We start from the raw sequence: 21,143 nt of genomic DNA, 5'->3' as shown, positions 1-21,143 counted from the left end.
TTAGTGGTGAGCTCAGATTAATCTCATTTGAGTTCTTAAAGTGTATGGAATTCCTGTAATGTTTGTGAAAGTTTGCATATTTTCAGTATATCTAGAGGAGGAAGAGGATGGATAGAAAGATGTGCAAGTAAGAGGGGCAGATAGGAAAAAAAGTTTGGGAGAGCCAAAGTTGGAGAAGGGGTCAAGGAGGAGATGTGTTGTTCTGGAGGTGGCTGGTTTTTTATTGTCTTATGGAGAAGTAGAACTGGCATCATGACAGCAAGATGTTCCTGATAAGGCTTCTTAGATTGCTCTTTCTTATTGGTCATATAACTTGGGGTGATTTATTTTAATGACATTCAGTTCCTTCACTTTTGGAATTGGAAACGCAGAGGGGAGGAATAACATTTTTCAGAAAGTAAAGGTTAAACAGAGACAAGCAGACAGATGTATAAAGTATATTTTGTTGAAAGCTAACCAGTAAATAAGCAATGTGCTTGCATCTCCATTAAAACAGCTGAATGCTCTTCTGACCAGTTTTGTGGCAACTAACCACTGTGGGATCAGAACTGTAGCTTGCTCACATGAAGTCTGACATACTTTTAAAAAAGTGTTTTTACATGTGATAATAATTTTTTTCAAAAATTTACAGATTTGAGAACTTAATAATCTTCTCTCTACTTAGAAGATTTGGAGTGGAGATATATTAAGCCCCCCAAACAAACAAGCAACCCCTCAAAAAAACCTTTGGAGGGTAGAAGTGAAATTTGTTGGCAATAGTATCTTAAAACAGAAGGACTTAATACTTTCCTTCAGGGACTGGGCAATTTTAAATAGAATGTAACACTGCATTTGAAAAATGACCCTTTGTTTTCAAGAAAATCCCTCAAACATTCTTACAGAAAAGACTTTCATGTTGGTATATCCTAATACCAAATATTTGATATCTCAGAGGTTGAGAACTTGTAGAACTTGTTGCACTAAGTTGAACCACATTTTTTGTCAAATAAATTAGTCAATAATAAGATTATGAAATTCCAGATGGATACATAGGAAAAGGGAATAATTATGCCAACTGTCAATGGACAGTGTTTCAAATCTGTGTTAGCAAAATAATAAAATTTGCTTTATTGATGTAGGTTTAATATAGCATGTTGAACAGATTTAACTTACAGTGAAAAAATACTGCTATTTGGATTTTAAAAATGACCTTGATTTTGCCTTAGTATAGGTTTGAGCATTTTGACTCAATTGACCTTGTTATTGTCTGTCTTAGATGAAATTGACTGTTTTAAGAATGAAATGCTGAGTGTTTTATAGTTAGCAGGGGAACATGAACCTACTTACAACTAGTTTTAAAAAAACTCCAAGTTTAACAACTATTTTATGCTAATAATTTCAGTAAATTTGGATGATCCTTAATAGCTAAATGTTATATATGTTTTACCCATGTGTAGGTTTTCATTCTTATGATAGTACAGTGGATTTTGTTACATTTTAAAAATTCTTTTGTAAGCATTTGATTCTGAGTGTGTTAAAAAATATACCTCTGAAGTGTCTTAAGATCACATCCTTTTTTGTTTCTAATAAAAGAAATCTCTAAACTAGCAGGAGGTCAGCTGAGCAGTTCACATTATCTTCTTTGTAATGTGTGTTTTCGTATTTCCTAAGAAATTAATGGCAGTATTTCTGTCTGAGTTTCAAAGAGCAGCTGTTGCCTCCTGGCAGTGTAATAGTATGTTTAGGTACTATTTACTTAGCTCTTTCTGGCTGCAGTAGTTTCTGTCTGAATCTTCCTTTGACCCATGACTGATGTTGAAGAAATACAGTAACTTTTGACTCAACGAGAGAGTCTGTAGGCAGCTCCAGAATGTGTGTGGGCAAACAGTTCTTGCCGCTGCTTATTACTGGGGTCTTAACATGAAAGAGTTCATAAACAAGTCCTGTTCCTTTTCTTAAAGTCAGAATTTATGTATTTGATACAAATATTTTTAGACTTTTATGAATGTTTATTTTATATGTGAACACCTCTGGCATTGTCATTTGTGATCAGTCTATTGAAGTAATCTTCTGCTAAATGTTAATGAAGTAATCCTCTAAGTGTAGTGATGACAATTAAATTGAAGTCCAAACTAAAATTTTGTTGCAGATTATAGCTGTTGAGTTTTTCATCTTTTTTTATAAATTTCAGTAGTTTTAAGGTAAGATTTTTATGGATATTGCATTTTCAGAAGTTACCATGTATCATCGTTCTGCTGTATTTTAAATGAAGGAAAAAGGCAGAAAGCTCTTAATGCAGTAGCTTTGACTATTCTGTCACATATTCAAGGAGTATTTGCATCTGCTGTAGTAAATTATTGGAAGGAAAATTCTGCAAGAGTGGTATTTTTTTATATGCCAATGTTTGTGCCTACAAGAGAAAGAGACAAATAATCTGCATGTTATCTGAACTTAAATTCAAGAAAAAGATTTGCTTTGAAACCACCAGTGTTGCCTTAAGGCTTTATAAAAGCATGAGTAATATCAATACTTGCAGTCTCCTTTTAGAGAGAGAGCTAACAGCTGATTAGATAGTAAGAATATGAAAAGTAAGAAAGGATAGTACTAGTGAGGAAGGAGGTGATTGGTGTAGAGGGGTTGGTGCACAAGTGAACACACAAATAGGGTAGCTGATGAAGTTATTTTTATTCTCAAAGGTGAGTTCTCAAAAATGCTTCTGAAGTGTATTTACATTAATAAATAATGATAGATGGGAATAAAATTAAATCCAATGATTGTGGAAAAACAGAGCATCCAAGCTTTCTTTGAATATAGACTTCATTTATGTAGCTTGGTAGTTTCATTATATTTCTCTTGAAGCGCACAATAATTTGTCCTTCATCAGTTTAAAGGATTATTGTTCCAAGACTGCAGATGCTGATGCAGTATGCAAAAGAAAGGAAGGGGTTTTTTTTTCCTAGCTAGTGCCATTGTTGCTTGCACTTATGTGTAGAATAGGAGTTAAAGTTTTGGTGTGGTAATTTGTTTTTCAAAACTCCTGTGGGAGACAAAAAGGTTGCTTACACTGCAGCCAGCCATTTGTTTTCATCTCAAGACAGATGTGTGTTGTAGAAAGTGTGGTTAGTATCATTTTAAAACAGGATAAGATTTAAAATCAGTCATTATAGAGGGACTACATAAAAATTAAGTCCTTTGCTTTGTTTCAATATGAGGCTGAAAACCAAGTGCAAATAAATTGCATAGACTGGAAAAAAACAGTATTGTATTTTATTTGATAGGAATTAATGACAAGCAAAGTGTCAAGGAGCATCAAAGGCTGTCTACTCCAGAAGGTAAGGCAGGCTGGAAAGTAAGGGTGACCCTAGCAGGGACAGTGCTCTTACTGACCAGGGCTGGAGGTGGGTACACCTAATGATGCCACTTCAGCAAGGGCTGAAGACCCGGAGTTGAGCTTTTAAATGGAACTCCAGGGCCACAGGATGTTCATGGAGGCCCTGTATTAAGACTTGCTGGTGCCCTTAGTGTCCTGATGCGTGGTCTGAGAGAGTTTGTCTTCAGACTGTCTGTGTTAGAGTGCTTGAAAACTCAGACTATAGTCTTGCATGTAAGGTGGTACCATTGGTGTATCTTCTCTGCTTGTAACTCAGTAGTCAAAAATTATTGAAGTATCATGGAGGTTTTTCTCCTCAGAGCTGTACAAGAACCATGTGGGCTGACAGATCAAGTAGTGTGACTAAGGTATGTGACATGGAGTGTAGCTAAGGTACATGATAACTGAGGAATGGCAACAGTTCAAAGGGGAATTGAGGACAAAAGCTTAGTGTCAGAAAGGAAATTGAAGAGAAAGGTAGCTGAGACAAGGCGAAGTTCACGAAGCAAGTGTGAAATTAAATCATGCAAAGTAATATTACCTAGATTATCCCGTTCTCATCTAGAACAACTCCTAAGAGTATACAGTTTTGAAAAGAAACCTGTATGTCATGTTCCATTGGTAAAGCATCTGGCTTTCCCTGTCTTGTACTACTATATAGCTCTTAAATACAGTCTGTCATAGCTGCCCAACAGCTAAGGCTTTCTTGCCAAACAGCTTATTTGACTTTTACGAACCATTATAAACCAAGATGTCGTTTTTCAAGTAACACTTTAAAGGATTTCTTTTTTTGTTGTACTTTATGGTTCAAGTCTTTGAGAGCATTAAATAAGAAAAAGTTGCCTTTTATTTATATATAAATATATATATATATTTATGTATGTATGTATATGTATATATACATAGATATGCACATATATATATGCCGATATATATGCTATGTTTTATAGGCCTTAGATTATTAGAATAAGAATTAATTAAGCTGGTAAATGCAGTCAGATTGAAGGGCTAAATCAATAGGAGTGGATAGGGGTGAAATACAGGTCCATGCTATGCCATTTCATGATAGGGGTGAAATACACAATCATGCTATGCAAACATAGAGGAATCTTTACTTTGTTTTTCTGTTTAATGTTAACATGATTCAAAGGCTCTTTTTCAAAATGCACAAAATAAGACAGTGGTGGGATGTAGGACATTAGTTTCATTCCTCACAGTTTTGAAATGAAACCCTTTGACTTTTGTTGTTCTTCTATAAAGAGAGCACAGTTTTTAGTTTTGTCAAGTTCTATGTATGCCTGAATATGTGTGTGGGGGGAGTTTGACATTTAGAAAGCACAAACAAAGCAAATGTGTCACCTGGGTATTTTATCTTTACACCCTACACAACTTTTCTCTCTTCTTTTTTTAACTTTATTACGCTTTCTAACTAGAGAATGTAAATTTAGTTGATAGTTGTTATGAGCTGTGCAACATTTCTAGTATTATATGTCTTCCAGCTAACTTGCCTGTAAGAAGTTTCTGGTTCTCAGCAGCCTGCTGCTTTCAGATTGTGAACTGAGGTTAATTCCTTAGATTAGGTGTTCCAGTTTGGAGAGTAGTGTGTAATGAAATGCTTTATTAGCAGCTGTACAGGTGGCAGTAATTCAGAGTTCCTGTGACCTGATAGCTGTCGGACATCTTACAAATTACATATTATATTGCTCTAAATGTAGTATACCTGGTCTCCTTTTATAATGAGTTATTTTATTTCTACAACAAAAATGTATAAATAATTTTGAGTAATTTTGTTCTTAACATGTTAAACCCCTCTCTCAAAAGTGTTTCTAATCTGTTTTCTGTAATCTGTCAGAGACCATGGTGTGCTCTGAGTCATGTGCATGTGAGGGTCAAGGAGCACTGACATGACATTTTTTAGAAGTTTAGTTGCAAGTAATGACTCACTTTGCATCTAAGAACTTCAAGAAATGTTTTGATACCAGCCTGGGACTTGCAGAGAACTGTTTCAGGATGTGCAGCTGTTGCTTGCAAGTGCACTGCCTTGAAACCTTCAGGCTAGCTCAGTGGATTTTTGGCTGAACTTTTCCTCAGCTCAAGCTGTTTGCATTATGCATATGCTTACTCTCAAAATCTCAAAAGACACCAGGTCTGCCGGAGTGGCAGAGGAGTGGCTGAGCCGGCCTGGACATACTGTCTGCCTCATGTGGAGCCTTCTGAAGGACTGGTCTATGTTGTACATGGAGCCATGTCACCTCAGTTAGCTGGCTGACTCTGTTTGAGTCAGAGAAAGTCAGGTATGGTACTAGGTCAGAGCTAACCTTCTTATTATGTCTTGACTGCAAGAAAGCTGATTAAGTGAAGAAAACTGGTGGTGGGCAGTTCATGTCTTCACAGAACTGACTTGTGTCCTGAGGAATTCACTGGGCTGCAGGGGTGGATATAGTGCTCTGGTCCTGTGGTAGTTCTGGAAGGACCCTTTCTTTACATTGTCAGTGGTTCAGCTGATACTTGTTTGAATATAGTAGGTCAACAGCATTTTCTCACCTGTGGGATAATTAAAGTAGAAGCTAAAATAACTAAAATTTTATTATTTTCTATGTGATGACGTATTCACTTCTTGAAAATGTAGCTTATTTAAAAGAATTATAGAGTATTCTGGGTTGGCAGGGATCCACAAGTATCAGTGAGTCCAGCTTCTGGCCCTGCACAGGAGGGAGCAGACCACATGCCTGAGTGCCTTGTCCAAACACCTCTTGAGCTCTGTCTCACTTGGTTCTGTGACCACTTCCCTGGGGAGCCTGTTCCAGTGCCCAGCACCCCCTCTGTGTGAGGAACCTTTTCCTGATATCCAACCTAAACCTTCCCTGACACAGCTTCACGTTGTTCCCTCAAGTACTGTCACCACAGAGAAGAGATCAGTGCCTGCCCTCCATATCCCCTCACAAGGAAGTCGCAGACTGCAATGTGGTCTCTCTTCATTCTCCCCCAGGCAGAACAGACCAAGCTGCTTCTCATGTGGCTTCCCTTCAAGACCCTTCAATACCTCCTTGGCCCTCCTGTGGGCATTCTCTGATAGCTTTATGACCTTCTTATACTGTGGCACCCAAAGCTGCCCCCAGCACTCGAGGTGAGGCTGCCCCAGTGCAGAGCAGAGCAGGACAATCCCCTCCCTTGCCTGGCTGGTGATGCTGTCCCTGATGCCCCCAGGACATACTTGGCCCTCCTGGCTGCCAGGGCACTGTTGGCTCATGTTCAACTTGCCATGGACCAGAGCCCCAGGGCCCTTTCCATGGCACTGCTGTCCAGCCTCTCATTGCCCAGTCTGTCTGTACATGCAGGGCTGGCCCATCCCAGGTGCAGAATCCAGGACTTGCCCATGTGAAATTTCATGTGGTTTGTGATTGTCACTCCCTCTAATTGTCAAGATTCCTCTGTGCAGCTTCTCTGCATTTAACAGCTCCTCCAAATTTAAGATCATTGTCAAATTTGCTTGGTATCCCTTCCAGTCCTGCATCCAGGTTGTTAATGAAGATGTTGAAAGTCTTAGGGCCCAAGATGAAGTTTTGTGGAACCCCCCCTCTAGTGACAGGTCCCCAGTCTGATACCACCCCATTCACTGTAACCTTTGTGCCCAACCCATGAGCCAGTTCTCACCCATCCCTTGATGTGTTTGTCCAGCTGCGAGCTGAACATTCTGTCCAGAAGGATCCTGTGAGGGACAGTATTGAAAGGTTTGCTGAGATCCTGAAAGATCACATCATCTAGCTTCTCAAGCAACTAGGTGTGTTACCTTGTCATAAAAGGAAACTGACAAGCAGAACTGTTCCTTCATGAAACTGTGCTGGCTGTGGCTGATGGCTGCATTGTTCTTCAGGTGTTTTTAGTATTTTCAGAATGGTCTTTTCCAAAACTTTACCAGGCACTGAAGTGAGACTGACAGGCCTGTAGTTTAGTATTTGTAAAGGCAGGTTAACTTAACATTTAGCTTCAAAGTTCCAAACCACAAGTCAAATGCCTATTTCCATGTTAATTTAGTACATTTATATAACCATTGCTTCTTTTCATAAGTTTTGCCTGACAGAAAAGCATAGTCAGTTCTTGCCCTGTTTTCCAAACACACAACTAGAAAAAAATAATTTATGGCAGGTGAACTTATGAAGTAAAAGCAGTGTCTTTATATTTCAATTTATATAATTTCAGCAATTTACTACAGAAATTTCAGTAGTTTAGATAAATTAACACTACATTCATCCATTTAGAAACATTTTCAGAATGGTCTAACATCATTTTGTAGGCAAGGGAAAAAGTATTATCAGCCAACTTATCAGAGTATGAAAATACTATTTATTAATGAGGAACTTTGTTTTTGTCTGAACATGAAAGTTACTCCTAAAGTTCATGCTACAAAATAGAGCTACATGCCGCCATAGGCAGTGTTTGGCGCTATATTCCCTATTTTACTTCTGTTGGAAAGTAGTAAGACTAGTAAGTGAAACCGAGTAAAAATAAAATACCATTGACTGTGTTAAGTCACTATCACTTCAACTACAGTAGTGACTTAAATACCAAGGAAACATTATTGCACTGTATTTAAATTAATTTCTCTCAAGTCTAACTTTGCAAGCTGTCTTTATAAAAATGCATTATGTTGGGGCTAAATAAAAATATATTATATTGAATACTGTGATCTGTATTGTGTTTAACATTGTATCATTATTTCCTGTGTTTAATGTGCCAGAACTTCATACAGATTTGTATTTAGTCTGTTTAATCACAGTGTATGACTGGGTTGGGTGCTGTGGAAGTTTTTAGCTGGTGGTGTTTCTTTTTGTTCAGAATTTAATGTTTATGGTGGCTGTACATTCTGAAGCTTATATTATTAGAAATGTAATAATATTAAATGCAATAGTACAAGGTTGGTTTTCCAAAAATTAAGAATATTCAGTCTATTGCATTTTTCATCGTGGCTTCTGCATATACATATATTCACATCCACTGGTGCCCTGGTCTTTCAGTGTCAAAATACTTAAAACATCCTTTAGACTTATTTCTTGATGACTGTCTTTATTTCTCATGTGGTACATGGGGCTTTCTTCAAGACTTTGTTTTACCTATACATTATGATCCGATTACCTGTTTGGTGATACCTGGGTTTTTTAACCACATCTCCAACAGTTGACCAAAAGGGGGTGCTAATAGATCAAACAGCCAGATGTGTTGCATAAAAAGATTAAGGAAAAGGTTTTGTGCAATGGTTTTAAGTCCCATCTACTGAATTGTGTCAGGTAGATACAAGTTTTCACATCTGCATGTTGTATAACATTCCAGTCACAGCACCGCTCTCAGTGGAAGGCAAATTCATGCTGTGTAAATATGGCAGCTTCTTACTATGTAGGGGTTAAACGTACGTTACTTAGCAGATATTTACAGTGGTCAAATTTGTTGAGTTTTAGCAGTTGAATATGTGTACCTAGAGCAACCAAGTAATACGTTCAAGTCAGATGCCTTAATTCAGATACCACAAAAGAGATCCACTGACCGTTTTTTCACTGTTTGGTTTTTTCTGTTCAATGGAGGTTAACGTCTTCAGCAGAGCTGGGTCCTATAACTTAAGAAGGGAAGTGAAGACCTAAGAATCTTCCCTGCAACAAGGAGCTGCTATGTCCTTATCCCACAGTGGTAAAAGATGGTTGAGAGACTTGATACTGTTATGAATATTGTCATTTTCCAGTAGACTGAAGAACTTCAGTGGCTTCTCGCTGGACTCCTTCATTTGTGTATCAGAGATGTGAAAACCATTTGTGACTTTGGTGTAACTACAGATGATGGTCAAAGGGGAATACACACTTATCATGGAATACGTGGTTAGTTGATCGCAGCATTTGTTTCTTCAGGACACATGGTACCTACAGAAAGTTTTGAATTTTACAAAGACATATTTTTTCTGGTAGTCCTCATTAATTCATTCTGTGTTACTGAGCTGATGTAAGAGTTACAAGTATTTAATAAGAAGACCGTGTAGTTTAGTTTTTACTAAATATCAATTCTTGTCTTCTGTATACAGTCTAAAAGACATTTTACATATCTAGATTTATTGTGAGACTCTGAAATAACAAATGGTAGCCAAAATTATTTCTAGATGCAATGTCCAGTTCTACAGTGCCTCTCTAAAGAACTGTGCACAGTTGAAGAAAATGTTACTTTGACCTTTTTAAAATTCCTAACACTGAGACCCAGAAATATATTAAAGTACATTGTTTTGTAGTATATATATAAAAAAGCCTATGCCGAAGTAATCAGATTGGTGTAAAAGACAAAATTTTGGTAAACAATGTTACAGTTTAAATGAACTGTAGAAATTAGTATAATGAAGTTGTCATAAACTACCAATAATCTTAATTTACAGTAGTGTAAAATAATGGTATAAGATCATATAGATTAAGATTGAGGGATTGAGATTCCCAACACAATGGCATGGGGCAGGGAGAAAATCCTTTTACAAATATAAATGAAATGACATTTAAATGGTGGACTCAAAAGACAAAGGAGCTGCTATACTGTGGGAAAGTATAAAGGAGAGAGGTGACTTTTTTAGTAAACCTTAATTTTTGTTTTACATAATTTTGAAGAGTTTTTGGGTTAAAAGGCGGGCTTTTACAATAAACCTAGATTTTACATTTGAATGCCTATTTATTCATCACTAACAAGCTCACTATAAGGAAAGCATTTGGGCATATTCACAACAGAGCTCTGGCCAACTTGGAGCCTTGTCACACTTTGTTTATTAGATAGTAACCATGAAGGAAGTTCATTTGGTATGTGTTCTGAATAGGTCATTAATGAGCCTATAAGATAGCAAGGTTTATTGTTGCTAGCTACATGTTAAGCTTTCTCTATAGTTTCTGAAATTCTGAATTATATAGCAGTCTATTTGTAATTATTCTAAGTATTCTGAGTACAATAATTCTAAATCAAAGTTTGATTAGACTTGGAACAGGGTAGAAGTAGAACTTCCTGCTCATCCCAAGATCTTTCAACAGGGGAAAAAAAAAGCATAAGTAGTCAAAAAGAAGCAAAATGGGGTAATGTATACCTATATTACGCACAGAGAGAAAGGAAAAAGGCAGATTACCTTTCCAGAGGTTAGTAATAGGAAAAAGCAGGATCTTGTGAGAATGGAATTGTAGTTCTAGTTGAGGTGTTAAGGCTGAGTTGTACTCGATGATCTTGAAGGTCTCTTCCAATCCAGTGATTGTGTGGTTCTGTGTGCAAAATGTTTTTGCTATACTTCTGCAAGCTTATCCATCAGAAAAGCTACCTAAAAGTCAAGGTGGATGTGGGCAAATATTAATAGATAATTTTGTGAGAATTACTATACTGTTGAGGATGAAATAAAAGGCTTAACTCTAGTGTTAACTTAAGTGATTTAGATTGAAAATTCATTTAACTTGAAGGTATAATAGATATTATGAAGTTGTCATTGTGGGAGTTTGAGAAGAGAGCCTTGTGTGAAAGAAGTGCATTTCCTGATTCTGTCCTCAGATTAGTGCCGACATTAGCTACACACTTGGAATGAAGCCTGCTGAAAATTAAACAGGCATTCTCGGAATCAAGCTACACTTCCTATTAACTTTCAGATAGCAGTATTTCAGTTCACATGACATTTCAGAGTTGCTGGTTTTTCCAGACTTCATATTACTTTCCTGTGAGAGATGCAGCAAATAAAAATATCGTCAGCCTGTCATCTATAAGGCGTATTTTCACCTGGAGGTCTCTCCTCCACTGACTTGAGATTTACTTTCCTAGTCCAAAAGCTAGTTTTCAACCGCTCTTCAATTGGCAAGTTCTTAGACAAAGTGTGTTCTGTCCAACTCATTGCAGTCCAGGGGTGGACAGAAGGCAGCTCATTTAAGAAGTGTACAAGGCTGTAAATTCCAGTAACAGTTTTGTGTTTCCAGAATTGTGTAGTTAACAGAAATGTCTTTGAAAAATGATGAAGAGGAGAAGTTGACTTAGGTTAGTAAGCTGTCCATCTGCTTTTGAGGAATAGCTAAAATATCATGGAGAGCTATAAGGTCCGATGCCTTGGAAGTTATCCCAGTTGACAGAGTCATCTCATGCAAGAAGCCAGCTCCCTCTGTGTAAAATGTGGAGTCATTTCAGAAGGAGATTCTGCCCACCTTTAATCTGGTGGGGTCTTTACTCTGCTCTTTATCATGGCATTAGTAAAAACAATATATAATGATGTAATGCTGAGTGGAAATAATTTTCAAGGGCATGGCATTTGTACTTTTTACAGCTGATTCATGCTTTTCCAGTTTAAAACAAAACAAGTCACTCTCAACCACATTCAAACTAAATTGTGCTAAATTTTATTAATAACTGAATTATATTACAAGAAAAAGTATTATCTTGATCAGCCTTTTTACAGCCTTTACATATCTGAATCTTCACATATTGATCAGACCTTTCCACAAACTGAGAGCACTTCTTGATTCATAGTCTAGATTAGTCTTCTTTAGAGAATGAAAGAATTAAATTGCATAATCCCATGTGTTTCTTTGGACAGACATTACGTAATGTAGTGAACACTGTATCACATGAAGTTCCAGGAATACCTGCAGAATATTACTTTGATAGTAAAGCTACTGTAGTGGAGGAGAAACTAATTTTCCTGTTACAATGTTTTTTTCCTTATTGAAGGTTGAATGTTTTCTGGCTTTAGCTACTTAAATCTGGAACACAAGTATAATGCTGCTGTTCAGCATGCGCTTAGGATAACATCTCTCTTGGTGTGTATTTGAATAAGGACCAAGTAACAGCCTGTTCTCCGAGTGCTCCAGTATCTCTCTATTCTGTTTTTATGATGTATTATTTTACATGCACAAGTTAAAAAATACTGGCTGTGTTGAGCCAGAAGCTCTCTGGTACAGAGAATTTGAGCTAACAAAGTAGTTACCTTGAGTTTTTATGAAATTATTGGGCTTCCTTGCGCTGAAAAACTTCTGTGTTCTGAAACAAAGTAACTTTCCTGACAGATTTTGTTACTTTAAATGGGAATATATCTGCATGTCTGTGCCACAGAGTTAGATGAGTTAATAAAGTGTGTTTTGGAGATGTTGTGAAGTTGTTAAAGGCAGAGGGAAGATAATTAAGTAGAATGTAATCTGTGTTGAAATTATAGATTTATATTAGATATTTTTTAACCGAACTTGGTTGCAGTTGCTTAGTTTCAGAAGGTTCTTGTAGAGAAAACAGAATTCCTGCATTTTTGTTCCTTATTTCTTTAAAATGGCCTTAATCAAATATGAAGCACATATTTGATTGTTGTCTACCTGGATTTCTGCAAGGGTTTTGATAAGCTTTGTCAAAGCCTCCTCCGAGAACATTTGCTGTGTTACAGTCTAGTGAAGTAGTCCATGCAGTGGGTGGGGAACTGGCTGACAGGCAGCACTCAGAGGGTGGTGGTGCCTGGCTCCTTTTTTACATTGGCAACCTGTTAGAGATGGAGTCCCCAGGGGTCAGCTTTGGGCCCAGCACTATTTGATATCTTTGTAAGTGATCCATGGTGGGATCCTGGCAAACCCTGATGAAAGTTTTCTGATGATACCAAACTGAGTGGGGAAGTTGTCACTTTGGAAAGAAAATTCACCCTGCAAGAAGACCTAAACAGGCTGGAAGAGTGGGCTAACAAGATCCTTATGAAGTTCAGCTGGAGCAAATTGCTGTTGTTCAACCTGGGAAATCATAATCCAGAACTGCAGTATAGTCTGGGATTTACCTGAATGTGGGCTAACTTTGGGGTAAGGGACTGAGGGTCCTGAGGAAAACAGTCTCAGTCTGTGTGGACAGTTGCTTCTGAGCAAAGAGAGCCAACAGATTGCTGGGTTGCATCAACAAAAGCATAACCAGCAGAGATGAAGAAGTTATGATCCCACTTTTCTCAGCACTTCTTCACATACCTGCAATACTACATGGACAGGCTGAAGGGGGTCCAAAGAAAGGCCACAAAGATCATCAAAGGACAGGGAAGCCTGGCACATGAGGAAAGGCTGAAAGAACTGGATTGGTTTAGTCTTGAGCAGAGAAGATGTATCCATGTTCCAGTATTTTAAAAGGTGGTTACACAGAAAGTGGACACTTCTTTTTACAGTGAGTCACATGCAAAAGAAGCTAATGGTACGAGTTACTCCTGTTGAGATTTTGGTTAGACACAAGGAAAATTTTTCACAGTGTAGTTAAGTCAGTCAGCTGTTGGAACAATCTCCCCAGGGAAGTGGTGGGTTCCTCAGTGTTGGACAATTCAAAGATTCAGCTGGACTGGGTGTTGGGCCATCTTGTCTAGACCATGCTTTTGCCAAGAAAGGTTGAAACAGATGGTCTTTGGCGTTCTCTTCCAACCTGGTATTCTATCATGAGGTCAGAGAGTTAGGTTTCTTGGCTTGTTTCACCTGCTGTTGCATTATTTTGCCAAAAGATGATTTGTACTCAAAGGGCCTAATCCTGTCATTAGTGACATCATGTAAGCTAAGTGCAAATCTAGTTAATTCAGTGATGTGGAATAGTGTTCTCTGTCTTCATATGTATCTTACAGATTAAGCAATTATGCAAGAAGATAAATTGTATTTCTTGGAAATGAATAAGCTGACACAAAATTATTTAGAAATTAAGCAAGATAGTCATTTTGCCCACTCACAACCTTAAAACTGTGTTTGCAGATCAGCTTAGAGTTTGTTTAGTCATTTTTTGGATTAGTTTGGGTTTTTTTGAATTATGTTAATGTCCTGTTATTGAAGTGTAGAATTGGAGCTTTACCATTACAAATAGATTTAGGATTTTTTTCTTCACATGCCATCAGTTTAAGGATCAGAGTTCCAGAATGCTTGCAGCAGCCTTGTATTTTTCTGTCTGTTCGTGACAAACCAGCTACTGTACATTCATATAGAGCAGTACAGTCCTTGCCACTGGCAGTCTCTCTGTGACAGAGAGCCTGTAGGCTGACATAAAGTGCAGCCTGTTGTGAACTGCTAAGTGGGAGTCTGCCAAAAACTCAGCAGACAGAACTAATTGGGGAGAAAAAGGATTTTTGTGCCCTCATCTCTCCCTCTTCAATTTTTTTTACAAGACGGATATTGTTAAAGTAACTTGTTTATGTAAGATTTGTCTGCCTCTATTTTCTCATTGCATGAATCATTTTTTAACTTCAAGTCTTGCACTGCAGGTCACTGAGCACTTCCACATGGCGGCTGGCGCAGAACCAAACTCGAGACACGCAACTCATCACAGTTGATGAAAAATTGGTAAGGGTTTTCTACTGAATACTATGATACAGCCTTCAGGGTTATTTCTGCACAATAGGCATTCAGTATGGTATTCTGCGTTCTTCTAGGAAAGCTGTATAAATGTGAACCACAAAGCAACAGTCCTTTATACACTTTTAAAAGTGGAACATCAGTAAATCATAAGTATGTGAACAATTATGGTATTCAAAGTGTTAAACAATGTAAAATGATGAGTACCTTGTTTATTATTGTTATATTTTAGTCAAAGACCAGTGTGAGCTGTAATTAATAACAAGTTCTTTCTTTTTTAAGTTTATGCATATTTTCTGTATGGTGAAATTATACAGAATTTGCCAGCTTCCTCAAATTTTCTTCATTGGTACCCAAGATACTGTGTAAGGATATATCACAGAAGAATATTGTTACTATGCACATACACTCTAGCTTTTGAATATGCATGAAGGTTAGATTACAACTGGAAACAAATGCATAACATTCTTCTGCTAATCAGTAGCAGATCAGAAATTTGGCAATCTTTTCTTGTAACTTCTTCCATAATGTGTGGTCTGTTACTCTAGATGCAACCTGACACTTATGTTTACATTATTCAATAGCATAATTTTTGTAAGACTTCTGGGGGGAGCGCATCACAGCAGAAGCATGCCTTTCATTGGTTTTCATATCGCTTTTGAATCTCCAGGAAAACAATGTTCCTATCGTATGTACCAGACAGTTCACATTATCTTTTTTTTATCCCTGAAGCTATATGAACTACCTAAGAAATCTTCAGAATTTATATTTATAAATTGTACATTTGATGATGATATGTACAAGTTGAAACAGCTAACAGGCTGTTGGAAAACCCCACACTTTAACAGTTCTTTAGGGCTTTTTTCTCTTGCTTTGTATATAGATGTAGCAATATTAATTACATGCGAGTAAAAAAAATAATCAGTTACTTTATATTATAACTTCTTTCTGAATTTAAGAAGTATAATCTTAGATTTTAAAATTAGGGAAAAAATACTACTTTATTCTCACAGATAGGATTGTCTTGCTAGTCTAGTTGCATACAATGGGGTCAGGAAATTTGTAGAGATCCTGAATCACTGTGTAAGTAAGATTGAACAAGTCAGTAGATGTACATTTTCCTAAATGACTTCTAAATGTACTGTTCTTTAATGTTAAGATACATATATATGTATATATATATATTTAAATACAGCTTTTATATTGCCTGAAAAGTATCATGTTTCCCTGTTGTGGCCTTGGGTGATTGATACATACGTCTGAAAAAACTACAATGCAAAGACAAACCCAGAAAAAGAAGTATTCTTCCATCTTCTATATTGAATTCAAATGTACATTATCCAAAGTTAGTGTTATACGTTACCGTGTTTAACTATGAGAGCTTACGCTTCCAGTTGAGTTAGTAAAACTAGTTTGAAATACAGCTACTCAGTTCCTTTAGTGTTATTGTAAATATACTGTACATGGAGTACATATTTCTAATGTCATTATATGTTGTCATCAAGTTGAAAACTCTCATATTTACTGAGGTTTTTTGAGATCTCATATTAGCAGCCATTTAGAAGTTTTTTTTACATTGATACATATAATGTATCTAAATAATTATTTTATCTTTATTTCTTTAAGTGTTAGGTTAAATGTCAGACTGAATAGTGTTTTCTTACAAGGTTGTGCACATAGGTCCACATTCTAAACGCAATAATCTTTCTTTAGTTTTTTAGATTATTATAGGGCCTGAAACAAAATGACAGAAAATTAGAAACTTTATTTGTAGATTTCATTGAATTTTAGGAATAGTTTCCATAATGTTGCAAATTCATGTTCTTTTAGTGGGCAAAAATTATATGCCATTAGCAAAGAAAATTGTCTCAGGGTTTGATGTTCTTTTCAACTCTTTCAATATTAAAAGAAGTTCTCGAGACACCTGTTAAATCTCATTTTAATATAGAGTGCTATCGTACCTTATTTTAGGTTGCTGCAATATATTTCCTAATTTTAAGTATGATTAATTGCAACCAATTGAAACTAATTTACCATATTACAGGTGAGGTGTTTTCTGTTAATTAAAGTTACAAAGCATAAAACTATTATTTCCAGGCAGTTTGTATTTAAACTGTACTCTGGAAATTGTTGCATTACATTTAATTGAAAAATACTTTTTTTTCCATTACAGATTATTAGAAATCATTATATCATACTTTGACAGATTTTTCATCTTTGCCATATTTCAATTTTTTTTTTTAACTGGACATCACCTTATCATCTTTTACTTGCATTTCAGAAGGAGCACGAACAGGTGGAAGAGGGGATATGGCAATCCTTGTGAGCCATTCTCCTCTTGTAACTTATTTTGAAACTGAATTCCTCTGTGACTTGATATTTACAAGGCTGGGAAAGTAATGCTAAGGTTGATGAAAACTTTTAACTGCATATTGTAGTGTAATGAATCTGTATTTCCAGTGTTCTTGTAGATCTTCTATTCATATGTGTACATGTATATGCTAGAACTTGTTCAACAGAATGACTGTTCTAACAGTGATAAAATATTCCTTGTATTAAGAAACACAAATTAAATAGAAGATGTGTGAGCATCCTGAGATTGAATAATTAGGCAGTAGTCGATCACTTCCTTACTACAGCCTAGACTCTACTCTGTTGAATACAACAGAAAATTAAATAGTAGGAAAACCAATAGTTTAAACCACATTCATTTGTCACACTAGAAAAAAGGTGTGTCTCTTTAATGTAAAAGGAGTTAAATGCTGAGCTTATGTAGAACATATCCAAGCATTTATATCTTCTTCTCAGTTATTAGCTGTTTTCAGTGAATACTGAGTAAAATAACTTTTAATGAACTGTAAAACCTGAATAAAATAACATACAAAATTGACAAAGCTCAGTAGAAATACAGTTCTTGCATCACATTTTAATTCTCTGGCCACCAATTAGGTCATATTCCAAGAGTCTGGACAAATAGCTGTGTGAAAAGTAGTCTCTCAAGACCCTGCTTGCATTAGGAAATTTGGGCTATAGAGGGCAAAGGCTGTCAGCAGCAAATCTCATTCAGGTAATGTTCCAAATTATTTAATTGTTTGTGTATATGGTATAACATTCATCATTATATCATAGTTATAAAAACTTGAAATGGTTTTGCCTGAAAATGGGGATTTGAACTATTCTAGTTCTTGTGATTTGTTTCAGTTGTTGTAAGTAGGGTGCACCAATACTGTGTGTAGCTAAAAGTCAGCCAGTTCAGTATGTGTGGGAGCCTTTAAGCAGGCTTCCCAGTCAGTGCTGATAAGGCTGCATTGTGGATATTCAGCCTGGAGTCAGGCACTTTGTTGGAAGTTGCTGTTTGCAGCTAAAAGGTTCCCATAAATATTTGTCAATAAAAGGATTTTTTTATTGATTAAATGATGATATTTCAAGAATGTTTCAAAATTAGAACTACTGTCAGAAATTGTCCATTGCATTGCTAATGCAGAATATTCAGCTAATAATATATATGGTCTGTAGCTCAATGCAAAAATTATTGCAAGAGCAGTTAGGGCTTGGTCACTGGAGAGTTGTAGTTACTTCACAGGTGTTTTTATTCTGTATCAGGCCAAGATAAAATGAGTTGCTGCACAGGGTTAAGCATTCCAGGCAGAGCTACACAGTGCAGTTTAAATGGTACTAAAATAGTTTTTTCAGCATGGTGAGAACATCTAGGGGCAGACTGTTACAAGCATGAAAGGCTGAACAGAAAGAGGCTATTAACATTTCATCGTGTGTCCTGAAGTTGTTTTGTCTATACTGCTGGTTAAGCTTTTCTAAGTAATGGTTCAGAAGTCTTAGTACTGAACCTCAGTAAAGGACCATTTTCCATCAAACTGTAGACAAACTGTGTAATTCACTGAAGATAACTTGTATAAACCAAACTGGGCTCAGAAAATCTGACCCTTTATTTGAGGGTGAGCAGTTCATACTTTTGAAAGGACACTCAAAATGAGTATATACTGTTCAGCAGCCTAGGCCAGTGGTGTAAGTCAGTGTGGATGAAGGAAAGGCCATGATGTTGCCTACATGAATTTAAGTAAATCCTTTCCCACTTCTTCCTCCTGAAAAAAAAATACCTGCTTATGGCCCAGATGGGTATATTTTTCACTCAGGGGAAGCCTGGATGGTCAAGAGTTACATTCTAAAAGGCCAAGTCCAGAGAGTGGTGGTGGGTGAAGTTAAATCCAGTTGGTACTGATCATAAATGGTATTCCCCAGGGCTCAGTATTGGAGCCAGTCCTGTTTGATATCCGTATTAATGGTATGGTCACAGGGATCGAGTGTACCCTCAGTCAGTTTATACATGCCATCAACTTAAACAGGAGTGTTCATCTGCTAGAATGTAGGAGGGCTCTATAGAGGCATCTGGACAGGCTGATTGATGGGCTGAGGCCAGTGGTGTGAAGTTCAACAAGACCTAAGTCCCACTGTTGGGTCACAACAATGCCAAGCAGTACCACAATCTGGGGAAGAGTGACTGAAAAAGGAGCTGGGGGTGCTGGTGACAGCAGCTGAACATGAGCCAGGGTGTGCGCAGGTGGCCAAGAAGGCCAATGGCATCCTGGCCTGGATCAGCCATGGTGTGGCCAGCAGGGCCAGGGCAGGGATTGTCCCCCTGTACTGGGCACTGCTGAGGGCACACCTCGAGTGCTGTGTCCAGCTCTGGGCCCTTCCAGAACAACTCCAAGAAAAAAGGTTGAGGAGCTGGAGTGAGTCCAGAGAAGGGCAACAGAGCTGGGGAAATGATGATATTTACTGAGGGAGCTGAGGGTGTTTAGCTTGGAGAAAAGGAAGCTCAGAGCACACATCATTGTTTCCTATAATTACTTGGAAGGAGGACGTAGGTGGGATTGGTCTCTTCTCTTAAGGAGCAGTTGATAGGAGAAGAGGAAATGAGTTGGATATTAGGAAAAATTTCTTCACAGGAAAGGGTGTAAAGCATTGGAACAGGCTGCCTCGGGATGTGGTTGAGTCACCATTCCTGGAGATGTATAAAAGATGTGTAGATGTGGCACTTCAGAACATAGTTTAGTGATGGGCTTGGCTGTGCTGAGTTAACAATTGGATTCAATTATCTTACAGGCCTTTACAGTGATTCCTGTGACTCTAATAACTGTTGTGATATCTGTGTAAAGAATCTTAGCAGCTTCCTTTTGGCAGTGTAAAGGTATGATTTAGTGTCTGTTTTAAACCTTTATTGCTAGATAATCCAGGAGTAACAGTGTATTGGATTCTCAGAATATGAACCTTTTCTGCAAAAAAGTTGTGATAACACTCCAGTCCATTTTTTCTAGAAGACTTTGTTATTAGCAAACATCACACAGTGTTTTCAGGATTGAGTCATAGTTTGTTCACCATCCAAATCCCAATTTTGGCTAGGATTAAAAATTAGTGAAATTGTATAATCTTTGTTTGATTAAAGAACCCTAGACTTAACTATAATAAACAGTGATAATACTGCAGCTCAAAGTAAAATATACAAACAAGTGAAAAATAGTCTGGAATGATGAAACTTCTTCAAAACTCCGTCTGATAGTCTACCATCCTGTGAAACAAAGGACATAGCAAATCACACTTTAACATGCATTTTAAAGTGTAATCATTGCTTTCCCAAGAACTGAGAGTATATAATACATTACTCTGAAAACCAAAGCAGTAATGTGTCGTAAAATTATGTGTGAGACAGTGTGACATTGCATTGAAGACTGTGTGTAGGAGCTGTTTTTGCAACTCAGTGAAGAGAAACACTTCGCAAAGTATGTATTTATTAAGGACAGGCTTACTAGATTTTCTTTTATTGAAACTGCTGTTTCAGCCAAGAATTCTCCAAGCATTACCACTGTGTTAAACAATAAGGATATAGTGGATGTTTTATGTTTTGGTTTTCAAAATGCTGTTAACCCATTGTGGGTTAATTCCTTTAGAGTGAATTGAAGCTGCTCCTAAATTACCTTAATGGAATAAAAGAATTTGCAATAATCTTTCATTTAATCCACTCTAGCTGCAGTATTTATTCAAGTGGCTACCATAAAGGATTCAATTCAGGACAGTGTTGCTCTGTAGATGAGGAATCTAACTGACAAGTTTTCCTGTACTTTATATTTATAGCTCTGATAAGGACTTGTCATATTCAAACCATACACAGGACGAGGATTGTAATTTCTTTGGTGGTTTAGACTTACTCAATCCCTCCCCCTAGCCTCAAATCTTCCTCTTGTGGCTTGTCTTCCTTCTGTTTATTTTTTTTTTTTTGTCTAAATTAGATCAGCAGCTTGCATTTTCCTTCAGAATAGTAGAAAATTAATAAAAAATAATAAAGCTGTTACGTAAAATTAGGCTAATAAAGATTTTTTTTCCATCCTTTACTTTGCAAATACGTTTTGAGAAACAGTTTCTAGTTTTGCGCAGAAGGGCTTTGCATATGAAGCCTGTGTTTGGAGAAG

At 37.0% G+C, this 21,143-nt stretch overlaps 1 protein-coding gene across 1 annotated transcript in view; it reads left to right on the top strand.

Annotated features, from left to right (window-relative positions):
* NDUFS4 (NADH:ubiquinone oxidoreductase subunit S4) overlaps nt 1–21,143 on the top strand; it is a 52,679-nt gene that overhangs the window by 11,258 nt on the left and 20,278 nt on the right. Inside the window, exon 3 of the mRNA XM_059837008.1 lies at nt 14,571–14,649. Coding sequence (XP_059692991.1) covers nt 14,571–14,649 — 79 coding nt within the window. The remainder of the gene's footprint in view (nt 1–14,570; nt 14,650–21,143) is intronic.

The sequence above is a fragment of the Haemorhous mexicanus genome, chromosome Z (genome assembly GCF_027477595.1).
Source record: "Haemorhous mexicanus isolate bHaeMex1 chromosome Z, bHaeMex1.pri, whole genome shotgun sequence".
Classification (NCBI taxonomy): Eukaryota; Metazoa; Chordata; class Aves; order Passeriformes; family Fringillidae; genus Haemorhous; species Haemorhous mexicanus.
The sequence above is the reverse complement of the archived record's forward strand: the minus strand, read 5'-3'. Positions and strand labels throughout refer to the sequence as shown.